General features: G+C 43.5%; 2 protein-coding genes across 2 annotated transcripts; both read left to right on the top strand.

Moving 5' to 3' along the window:
* Positions 1-1542: 1542 nt before the first annotated feature.
* Positions 1543-2814, top strand: EAF02_008895 (uncharacterized protein; the record flags this gene model as incomplete). Its single annotated transcript, XM_038904943.1, has 5 exons — positions 1543-1648; positions 1717-1963; positions 2022-2109; positions 2169-2448; positions 2495-2814. The coding sequence occupies 5 exons, from the start codon at positions 1543-1545 to the stop codon at positions 2812-2814; spliced, it is 1041 nt and encodes a 346-aa protein (XP_038755353.1).
* A 6475-nt stretch (positions 2815-9289) lies between these two features.
* EAF02_008894 (uncharacterized protein) lies at positions 9290-11755 on the top strand (the record flags this gene model as incomplete). The annotated part of the gene is made up of 1 exon (XM_038904942.1): positions 9290-11755. The coding sequence occupies one exon, from the start codon at positions 9290-9292 to the stop codon at positions 11753-11755; it is 2466 nt and encodes an 821-aa protein (XP_038755352.1).
* Positions 11756-12690: the final 935 nt, after the last annotated feature.

The raw sequence follows: 12690 nt of genomic DNA, 5'->3' as shown, positions 1-12690 counted from the left end.
GGATGGAATGGGAGAGGTGGAAGATGTGGGAGGTGTGTCAGTTTAGACATGTGCCTATGAAATGAAGAGGATGGCGCGGATCTGGAGGGGGTGGGGGTTTGGTGGAGGGTGTCGTGTTTTTAAACATGTATTTCTTAAGTTTAAGAACTAATTCCCTTTATGAAGATGAAGATGGGAGTTAAAAGTAGAATTGAATAGTTGATAGATACAGAAGATTCCGTATCATCACTCGATATATCGAAATCATTATTCAGATATCATTATGAAACAAGACCATATGTATATCCCTCTCCATATCCCGCTTTGTCACGAACACTTTGTACAATTAATGTGAAAAAATCATAAGACATCAAGTGCGCCCTTCGCCTTGAAAAAACGGATTGAATGATGTCATTCATGCCGACAATTCCGTAAAGATCTATCTTTACCTACCTACCTACTTACCTAGGTACTCCTATTTCTCAAATATCGAAAATATACAATCCACCCGAATATCTCCATCTCCATCTCCTCTTCCACTAAAAACAAAACATCCAAACCCTATCTGAAATACACATCTCACATTTCCCACACGACGATCTCATAACACTGCATGCTATTCAGGTCAGCGAAACAAACAGTGAGCATTAGCTAGGTAGGTAGGTAGGTATTGTAAAAGAGTAGAAGGTGGTAGATGCAAGCATGTGAGCTATGAATTTTACTTAACCAAATGTTGGATCCACGAACAAACCATAAAAAGAAACCAAATCTGGTATATTGTGTCGACTCCAACATCATGGTTCTAAAAGTTTGTTCGGTACTGGTTTGATGCTGATTCGGTAAGGAGAATGAATGAGTTGGTTTCTAGGTATCCGTTCGCAATTATGCATATATTATACTAATTGTGGGTAAGCTTACTTTGCAATAATGCAATATTCAAAACGTCAAACCGAGAATCTCTCTCCCACGAAAACATCACAATTAGTCCTGCCTTAGATATAATACTCATTAGAGCCCTCTATTCCTTATCTCCATCCCCATCCCATTTGCACCATTTTCAAATCATCCAACTCAACTCCAACTCACCTCCACCTCCACCATCACCTCCACCTTCCATCCCCACCAAACAACTCCCCAACCATCCCATCCTACCCTCCCCCCCACCATGCCCGGCCCCCTCGAAATCCAAACCCATCTCACCCCCCTCCTCTCCCCTCACGCAACCATTCTCCTCCCCACCCGTCCCTCCTTCCCCTCTCCTCGCAAGATGGCGAGAATACTCCAGCCCACATATCATCCTCATCATCCAAGTAACCCACGAATCCGACATTCAGAAAATCGTAAGTGTTAAGAATTCCTCCTCATTACCATTCCAACCACTCCATTTCTCCATATAAAATACGTCTAACATACTTCCCATCCACCCAATTCATATACCAACACAAACCACAGATCCACTACGCCAACCAACATTCCATCCCCTACATCGCTCGAGCCGGCGGTCACGGTGCAACCCATGCTCTCAGCCAAGCGAAGAACGCAATCCAGATTGATTTGCGCACCATGAACCACATCACTCTTTCAGACGATGGCCAGACTGCCACGATTGGCGGGGGCGCAAATGTGAAAGATGTCGTGGATACACTTACTCGATTAGGAAAACGAACTGGTAGATTCGCCTTTCCAAGCCATCCATGCCCCAACAACCATGAAAATCCAAACTAATCACTCAACCAGTAACCGGTATCTGTGAACTCGTCGGATTCTCCGCGCCCGCTCTCGGGGGTGGTCATGGTTGGCTTCAGGGCCAATATGGACTCATGGCCGATCAGGTACTTTCCGCCCGTCTCTTGCTGCCTGCTGGTGAACTGGTCACTGTATCGGAGAAATCGTATCCGGATTTATTTTGGGCCATTAGAGGCGCGGGACATAATTTCGGGTTGGTGATGGAATGGGAGTATTGTGTTTATGACGATATTGCCCCGTTATGGTCTTATGAAATCTTCATTTATTCAGGAGACAAACTTGAAGCTCTCTATGAGGGAGGCGAATAGATTGTTGCGAGACCAACCAGCGGAGCTAGTTCATTGGGGATATATTATCAAGGTTGCAGAGATTGATTCAGATCATGTAAGTCATTGTCCCGACGCACTTTCCTTGGGATTGTTTAGAAGCCAACAATTTGGTAGCCGGTACTGTGGTTCGGTATCATCTACAACGGCTCCCCCGAAATAGCCAATCAATATGCCAAACCATTTCATGACATCGGGCCACTTAGTGTACAGACTGGTCAGGGATCACTACACGATCTTGCCGTCGTCACGTTCCAAGACGCCGATGGTCCAGGATGCGCTTACGGAATGACATCCCTCCGATACCCCATCGGATTAAAATCATACAACGTGACGGCCGTTAGACAAGTATACAATGAGATCGACTCAACATTCCGCAAAGTTCCAGAGATAGCTGGTTCATTCTTCTTGCTCGAAGGCTACTCGACTCAAGCGGTTTAAAGCCATCGATGCAGCAATCACGGCGTTTCCGCACCGAGATGATAATATCTTGGTTACATCGTACGTCATGTATGCGCCTGACTCGAACATCGACCCGAAAGCAAAGGCATTTGGGGAAAAGCTTCGAAAATACTTGTTGGATGGAAGTGACGATCCAGAACATCTCCGCGCCTACGTCAACTATGCCGATGGCGATGAGTCTTTACAGGCGATCTATGGGTGGGAGGCATGGAGATTGGAGAAATTGAAGAAACTTAAACCTCAGTGGGACCCTACGAACATCATGCGGTATTATGTTCCTATTGAACAGAACATCAATTAGTTCTTACAACTAGCTTAGAACTGTATTGTAAACTCGTCCAACGATAGTCAAAGAATCAGTATTGGCAAGAAACTTGCTGATGATCACTGTGCCGCTCACTATTGGGACTGTGCATTCTGTAAACGAAGATATACCTACAAAAAATGCCAACCTAAATTTCCCCATTGAAGTATAATTTCATGATTCTATCTAGTACCTCCCGAGTTCCTTAACCAATACGAAGATATTATAACTACACGATGTCGTGATTACACTATAACCACCACAAAGTCAACAATAGGTAAGAAAAAAAAAAGCAGATCCGACGAACTCCATCGAACAGCAAGGCCGAGCCAAACCAAGCTAGAACACCAGAACGAGATTTAAAGTCATCCACGTCAAACTATCAACGTCAAATCATCGCCATCAACTCACCCATCAAAAAAAATGACACATCCAACCCAACCCAAGCCAACCCAACCCAAAAACATCAAACTTTCTCCTCTCCAAACCATCTCCTCCAACCTTTCATCAATCATTCCCAATATATGCGAGTGAGTGAGTAACACTCCAACTCACTATCTCCAATGACGAAACCACAAACTCAAAACTTCCCTCCCTCTCTCTCCCCCCCCCCTCTCTCTCTAAAAATAAAATAAAATAAAATAAAATAAACATCATTCCCCGTCCACCCAAGTCCCATCCCCATCCCGATCCCTGTCCCATTGCATTATGAAATATTGAAATTCAATTTAAAGTTTCAACGTTGTTTGCTTGTCTTGTTGTCTTGTGTACTTGTGTGCTCCAATTATATCTCTACCGATCACATACTCCGTATATTATGATACACACCTAGTATATCGATTTGTATCGTAGATTTGAAAAAGTTTGGTACAGTACTACGGTACTTACAAATAAATGTAAGACTTACGAATCGATTAATGTGGTAAATGTCTGTGAGTTCAAGTTCAGCAGTTCTGATTGTGAATTTGTGAATTCAAATCTCCGAAGGGGGTTGCTTGTGTATGGGGAAGTGGATGGAGGGAGGGAGAGAGGGAGGAAGGGAGGGAGGAATAAATAAAATATAAATATAAATATGAACGTAAATGTAAATATAAAATTGCTGGATAGGGATATAGGGAGGGGGAATGGATATAGGAATGCATACATATGGATTGGAAAATGGTAGACTTCTCATGATATCTTTGTTTTTCGTCTTTGTTTTTTGTTTTTGATGATGGTGTGAGAATGTGAAATGGGGAATCGATGTTGTAGATGACGATGTGTCTTTTCTCGTATCGAGCACAAGGCACAAATACAAGCACAAGCACAAGTACAATCGACTCTTCACCAAGCTCCAAGTTCCAAATAAGTAAAAATTGAGGATATCTCCACCCACTCACCTACCAATCTATGTACCTACGAGTATCGTATCCAATCATCAATTCCCAAACTTCCCCTCTCAAAAAAGCTTACAAATATTCGAGTTACTCCGTGGTTCTCTACTCGTAATTACTCGCAGAAGCAAGCAAGCGCAAGTAAAACCAAACCAGTCCAATCCAATCCAATCCAATCCAAACCCAAGCAACCCACTCCCAAATCCTTGCCTCAAAAAAAATAAACACACCACGCACATCTTATCCCCATCAAGCGTGACCTCTTCACATTTTCATTTTCATTTTCACATTTTCGTTTTTCTCCCAAACCACGCCAAGGCTCTTCCTTTCTAGCACCCACCCAACCCACTAGGGATGGGCGTGGGCGAATTATATAATTTGAGGGTCGATTATATAATTTCATATTATCATACTTTTGAGGCATATAAAATATTATACCAAGCTTATACACATGTTTTTTGAACCAATAAAACCATCAGGATGAATGAAAATGAGTCGTTTTTGAAAAAAGTTTTTGATAGTTCTAATTTTCAATTTAATGTATAATTAGATCCAAAAGTCAGATGCTAACTATGTGATTTATATACTAATTATTTTCTTTTCAAAATAACTTTAAAATAGTCTTTTATAGGATTTTATAATTAATTATACATATAATACAATTTGACTAATATACGATATTATATATCATCAAATCGCTCAATCCTATCACCTACCCATCCCATCGGAGATAAACGACCAAAAAGGAAAAACCGAGCACCACCCCCGACAATTTTACCCTGGAGGAAGGAATTCGCGTGCGCCCGGAATGAGTACGCGTGCTCCGGGAGGGGAGGGAGGAAGGGGGCACTTTTTGGTTCGGGCGGTTATACTCCGTACGATGGTATGTATATGTGGACTGTATGTGTATGTGTGTGTGTGTGTGTGTGTATGTGCTTTGAGCGTTTTGTAGAGTTTTGAGTTTGGGGTTTGGGTTTGGGGATGGGGATGATGAGTGAGTGGGTAGGTGGGTTTTTTTATTGATTTTTTCATTTGTTTTATTTTATTTATTTTACTTTATCGGAATGGTATGTTTACCGGTGCGCGTAAACGCACTGTGTGATGGGTTAGGGGAATTTATGGAATTTAAATTATTGGGTGGAGAGTTTGATCTTGGGAGCATGCGTCCGTTCGTCATGGTGTCAATATTGGTGTCTGGAAAGTGTAATAGATTGGGAGCTGAGGGAGTGGAGAAAGAAAGTACTGTAAATGGAAAAAGCTCTGAGTGTACTAGGTAGATATCAAGAAGTATAGGGTAGGTAGGTAGTCTATTCTATAAAAATTTTATGCGTGGTGCTTACTTGATACAAGATGACAGACAGACAGACAGACAGGACACAGACAGACGATTATCGTCAGAGCATACATATTGCAGATGTAGTCTGGAGTCTGGTGTCTCGTCACACGAGTTAATGACTCGATGATACTCCCTTCCAATTCCTTGTCCTGCTTGCTGTGTGTGTAGTGAGTGGATTGATACATACATAGTACATCCATCCATCCATCGTTCAGGATCAACTCCTCGTACATCCCACAGGCTTATGCGCAGCGCAACCCACCAACCGTAGCACGCGGGGTTGAACGAAGCCAGCCAGCCAGCAAGAAAAAAGCGCACAGGAATTTCCTCTGACCATATTCCATTTCACGAGTCGTTGAAACCCGTGAGCCGGCGCGGTTGGAGCTTGGAATCCCTTCTAGGCTTTCTCAGGAGTCAGGTCTGCTGGCTGAGCCCGAAGCCCGTGTGGCGGGTTCGAGGATGCATTTCGACCGTTCGGTGGTGAGATGGTCGACGCCTTCGATTCATCCGTGCTGTGGGATATTGGTCACCTGGGAGGAAAAAATTGGGTAGATGATCGTGGAGAGAGCTAAGGAGGATGGTTATGGGAGCGTGATGGCTTCTGGAAGATCCATCTCATCTAGAAATTTGAACTTTTACGACCGCGGTGTGCTTGGATTCGAATATTGTTTGTGCAAGGGAAGACAAGTTGATATTGAGGTGGTGATACAGAATGCAGCCATACACTGCCACGAGGATTAGATTGCCCTTGTCCCTGTGCTTCTCCAATTCGGTATGCGACTCTTTTGCTGATGCATGGTTACCTTTTTACGTGTCAGGCTACAATTCGGATGGGAAATGTGATCCAAGTACCGTACCTACAGGAATGCACTCCGCAAGCATATGCATTGGAATTATTGATGTAGATGAGCTGTTCGCTTAGAGAAAAAAAGAAGAATCAGTGTGGATAGACGATTGTGGCATCGTGATTCGTGACAATCTTGGTCTCTTCTCGAACATTAATCAAGGCTAATGACTACCTAGTAACTGGATCAAGTCTATTACGATCTGGCAATTCCCCTTGATTCAACCAATAAAATCAATGAGAAGTAGAGGAGCAAGGGAGGAGGCTTGAGTTTCTTGTATCTATACAGATACCTATAGCATGATTGGCTTAATTTAGATAGGAATCACCAAGCAGAGTAAAGTAGTAGTAACCTGTCACCCTGTGCCCCAGATGCCCAGATTTGGAGGCTTTTCGGGATTTAGGGTGACGACTTGAAAGGTATCGTCGGGGCGGTTGAAGGCTTACTCCAAGGGCAAGCCTAATGGGTACATTCTTAAATGAGCCTGGGGAAAAAATGTACGAATCCAAACTTGCACTGCTAAAAATGATCCAGGTTGTTATCCATGAATGTCAAAATTACAAGGAAGATACCAACCATGGATCGATATTAATATTTTCTCGTACCTTGATCCTACGGGACTTCCCTCTCTCGTCATCCCAGAAACTGTTACCGACTCTGCATCCATACTCGTAGCTCATAGCTTGTATGTAGGTTGTCGGTTGCAGGTGGTATTGAACATGATTGTCTGTAAATCATAGCCAGAAAATCATAAGGACCGTCCATCTTTCTTTCGCCTTCATCCCATTCCCACCATGACTGAAGAGTGAACCCTGAAAAGCCCTAACATTCACACAGATAGATACGAGCACGGGTATAGGTAGGTATCGGTAGACTAAAATCCTAGGTGTAAATTTTATGCCATGCATCAAACAGCTGTACAAAAACCGACCGGGACCTCATGCATGCATGAACATTGAAATGTTTCCCTCCAGCTACACTGGTCGATACCTAGGTACATACTACCTCGTAGTACATTGATCGACCAGCCGGGTTCTTCAGGTCCCTGACTCCCTGGACGTTAATAAGGTTCGTTCTAGATCCAGAAGAAAAAGACAATTAGCGTACACTCTGACTCTTTTCTCCCTCTGCCTCTTGTTTCGTCTCATTGCCCAAGTTCCTCCCTCACGAGCTTTCATACATGATGCATCTGATGAAATGTCATCGATTCTTGATCTCGTACCTGATTTGTGGATTCAAGTTTTGGAGAGGTGGATTCTTGTGGATTCAAAGGATATCCACCATCAAGAGCCAAGGTCAAGAGTCAAGGTCAAGACTCAAGACTCAAGTTTTTTTTTCCGAAGAATATTGGTTCATCTCGTAAGTCGCAACTAGAGTTTGAAGATTTGAAGCCAATGATTGAAAGATGTGACTACCTACTACATAGATAGCGAGGCAGTGTGGTTAGTAATGAGTATTGTATTAAAGGGAAAGTTGAGGCATTCTCCGTCTCGTACCGTACCGTAGACTTGTAGTAGCGTGGGCTTGTCGAACTTAGATGATCGATCCGGATGTGTTAGTATTGTGGCAATTGTGATTAGGAGTATTGGTATGTGCTGAGTGATGAGTGATGAGTGCTGACATGATACCTGAGTAGTTTGATACATCGAGTGAAGAGAAGGAGAGAAGGAGAGAAGGAGAGAAAGAGAGAAAGAGATACAAGATGTATTGCAATGTATTGAATACCTACCTACCCAGTACTTCCTACATACATACAGATAGATAGATAGACAGACAGACAGATATACATACATACTTAGCTAGTAAACATCTACCTAGTAGCTACATGACTAACGCAACTAAAGTTACGACGAGTGTATACTGTATGGGTACATTCATCTACATCACAGATTCACAGCTTAATAAACATATTCATGTTGTAGGAGAAACAAGAAACGAACGAGGGGCTGAATGATTATTATTAGTGAGGTCAGAATCGTCAGATCACGAGGTCTATTTTATTTATTTGATCTTATTTTGCTTGGGGAAGGAGTTTGAAGAATCAAGATCTTGATTTATTTTTTGAATCAATTCATCATCCCTTGGGTCTGTTTTTACTTTATTTGGACCAAATTACCACTTCCTGTTATAATCTTGAATCCATATTGGACGAGATTCTATCAAGGGAACACAATCAATCAATCAATCAATCAAATCGAATTAGCCACACTCACACCTGAGTAGCCAGACCAGACCAGACCAAAAGCAACGAACCAACCATATCTTCTCATTTCAATTTTATCTTCTTTCTCCCTTACTTTCGCAATTAAAAGAATTCCCAATTTCAAATACCCTTCAAATCTCACAACGCCAATTACATTCCCTCAGGATTCCAAATTCCCAGATTTCATCCCAGCAAAGAAAGATCTCGACCATTTCGATCAATTCATCTTCATCTCCATCCCTCTCTTTCGTCTTGCCTGTCTGGCCTAACGTTTTTACTATTCAATTCTGCTCAAATGATGCCGGAGTAATCCTTTCACATCACACACAACCGTACCAACCAACCAAACAAAAAAAAACTCCAAAGCAGAACCTCCGTATACAGGCACTACTTGAATGAACGTCATGCGAACGGAAACGCGATCCACTTTCACAAAACAATTTTCTATTTATTAACTTGCGACAAGGAAGGACCTCGTGGGGTTTTAAACGTTTTATCTGTCAGTCGCTTGCTCAGTGATCAGTGCCCACACACATTAACTCGGACGAGATTCACAATTAGATGACCATGGTCAACGCGTGCAGGTACTAGATTGAAACCTTGGAGCTCCGTGAAGGGTTTGAGCGGGTTTGGACACAGCATATATTACAGCTCAGTGCCAACCTCGTAATATTGAGAGGGGCATAAATTTTATCTTATACACATCAATGGAAAGATGGGTTTGTGGCCGTTCCGTTGGAAAAGTACTCGCAGAGCGTCGCGCAGTGGGGCTAGCACTTCTCGCTCCGAACACTCAACCATGCACGATGCTGGCACACAGCGGGACCCTGGAAGGCATGATGGATCCGAATTAAACCCTTTATCAGTCCTCGAGAGAAGAAGAAGCCGGAGGGACTCTCAAAGAAGAAGAAAATCTTCGAGGGATTCGAACAAATTACAGAAGCCTGAAAGGCAAAGGACTTATAGTTTTTCTCCCGGTCGACACGATAGCATTCGCGTGCAGAGAGACGTGCATAGACCTCCGGTTCCTCCTTTACCTGCAGATGCTCGAGACGGAAGAGACACAACAATTGGACTTACAGATCAAGAAGCCGAGGAGTTAAAGGATTGGCAGAGGGTGCCAACATTACATAAAAGAGGTGCTGCGGAACTCTCAAGGCGAAAGTCGAGTAAAAAGCGCAAAGAAGAATTTAATAGGGAAGAGGAAATTAAAGCAATGGTTTCTTTTATGCCCAGTAGACCGGCCGCAGATGCCTCATCATCTGGTCGTCCCATGAAGAGGGATAGCAAGAGAATGCGGACTGGGTTGAAAGGGAATTTACAAAACCCGCGTTCGGATATTTCACTGCCGACAGCGGAATCGATGCGTTCTTCAGTGTCTTCGAATTCCGAACATCAAACATCATGGAGAATATCTGCATTAGATGCGTTGGCACCACGCCCTACGATTCGACATTCCGAAAACCCTCGATATGCGCCTGGCGTAACCGGTTTTGGTTCGGACAGATCAGACTCGCAAAAGCGACGTATTTTGGATCGCATACATATTCCAGAAGAAGTTCTGAAAGCAAATAAGAGAATTGATGAACTTGCCGATGATCTGGACGCCCGAGAGCTTCGGGAGCTCATGGAAAGAGATCAGAAGAGGCGGGAAAGGAAGAAGGCAGATGAGAAGCTGAAGGCAGAGAGGAGGTTAGCAAGAAAGCAAGAGAAACAAAAGGCCGAAGAAGCAGCTGCAGCTCGATACGGTACACCACCACCGGATAACATGGAGAGGGGGGTCTTAGGAAGAGAGGTAGTAGGCTTGGGCATTGGAACTTCCGCGGTAACCACATCAAGCAAGAGGAGAGGATCGGATACTTGGGATTCTGGAAGAGGAAAGCGACCTGCGGATGCCTTTTTCAAAGACTCTCCTGCGCACGAAACTCCATTCGTCGACGAGAACCCAACCCCTTCTTCAGAACGTTCCGTACCATTCTTAGGAACTGCGCAGGTTGACACTATCGGAAAAGCTAATGTTTCGCCACCTGCTTCACCAAAGGGCCATCTTCGAGGGCCGTCGAAGATGTCACAGGTGGTAAACCTAGATAAATCCAGGACTCCTTCTCCAGCTAAAAAACAGCGAGTGGGGACAGAACCTGTCAAGCAGCCTGTGGAAGCCAAAACTTCTCAATCGTGGACATCATTCTTTAGACGAAACAAGAGACTCAGCAGGACTTCTACACCATCCTTCTCGAACACTTCACGAGAAACAGTGCAAACTGGGCCACCACCACACTTGGGATATACGCCAGTGGTTAGGCAAACATCAAACATCCCCAAACGAACGATGTCAAAGTTTAGAGAAGATTTGCCTGAACTTCCAGTTTCACCACCGGACTCCCGACTACAATCTCCCGAGGCTGATGTCGTACCACCAATACGAAATGCTTATCCAGATAAGAGAGGTAGTGTACGAAGATCTTTGGAGGAACAACGCAGATACGATACTCCAATCAGTATCGCGCGTTTACGAGATAGCACACCTACCAGTGGCCACAGATCAACAGATGTACCTTCACCCGAACAACCCGCTCTTATTTCCCAATCTCTTGCATCAATAGACTCCGAAGGATCATGGCTTTCTGGAAAGAAAACAGCTTCAAAACGAGGATCTGCACAGATGACATTGTCACCATTACGCGATTCTGCTAGCTCTTTACAACAACGCTTCAAAGAATTATCAGAATCTTCAGAAGAACTTGGAATTGCTGAAGATGAATACTTCAGCCGCATTACACCGGGGCCCGAGGAAGAAAATATGATGAAACGTCAATCTACCGGTCTTCCCATGGCTTCTAGCGATGAGGAAGATGGAGCTAGCCTTAAACAAAATCCATCTCCAGAAGGGCAGACAAAATGGGGAGCTGTGGCAAGACATGCTACTGTAATTCACCGTGAACGAGCAAAATCTCGCGAGGGACTTTTGGATGAGGCTGCTGAAGATTCTCCAGGCTACCGAAGAAGTGTCAGCTATCAGGTTGAATTCGTCGACGAGGATAGTACTGGCATTAGCAGAGCTACAAGTGTTGACTTCGGACATGTTAGAAGAGTCAGTGCGGGTAGCGCGAGACTTCTTGACATGAAACCAAGAGCTTCTGGGGAGGCACGAAGGACGAGTGTGAGTCATAATGACTCGTAAAGTCGGACTGGTGGAAAGATGAAGATGTTCAAGGACAATGACAAAACGAAACGAGCACCACATTCTTTTAATTATTTCATTACAACAATTTTGTCACTATCGACACCCACGCTCATTGCAACTTTTCTTTTGTCAGCATTCGCTCCTTTAACAAACATTTCCTTAAAAAAAGGCTCGAATCGACCTAAAAAAAAACGAGTAAAAAAAGCTTCGCCTCGATCATTGTCATTGTCCATGACATCTTTATTCTATACATCAACTACCAACTTCTCATCAATTTACTCGCATTACTCCACAATCACTATTTCACGGATTCACGACAAACCCTTTTCTTTATTTCTTTTGCTTTTTTTCGGTTTTATAATGAATTGATATCCCCACTAGCACATAGATGTTTCTGCTTTTTTTTTTTTTTGCTTTTTGACATTTTCGAATCGATACCCCAACATGTATTTGAAATAGGGGACCGAAAAAAGAAATCGGGGTATCGCTGGGGAGTGGAAAATTATGACGGCGTCACTCCTTTTTTACAGGATCTTGGGGAAGGTTTTTGGGCGAAGGAGGAAATGGAAGGGGAGGAAAATATGTAATATTACTTCTTGAGCGGAAGAGATACCCGGGGATAAGAAAGATGAGGGGGAGAGGGGGAGAGAGCAGGGCTCTTAAGGATTGGGCATTTGAGGAAGATTATAGTATTTAGTAATAGTGAGCTATCTAGCTTCTTCTTTTTTGAAACTTCTTTTCCCTTATGGTTGATTGATTTCTTGAGGTATAGATGAGGTGAGATGAGTGAGAATTGAGAAAGACTTCAGATTTCCCAGAATTTGATGCGAGATTTGGGGATGGGAATTAGGGATTGAATCCTTGGAGGTTGTACGGGGCGAGGGAGGAAGAAGCGGAGAGGAGGAGGGGGAGAAACGAGATGAGATGAGATG

Source organism: Botrytis sinoallii (genome assembly GCF_014898435.1).
Source record: "Botrytis sinoallii strain Bc 23 chromosome Unknown BSIN_017, whole genome shotgun sequence".
NCBI lineage: Eukaryota > Fungi > Ascomycota > Leotiomycetes > Helotiales > Sclerotiniaceae > Botrytis > Botrytis sinoallii.
Note: the sequence above shows the minus strand (reverse complement) of the source record. Positions and strands in the feature narration are given on the sequence as shown.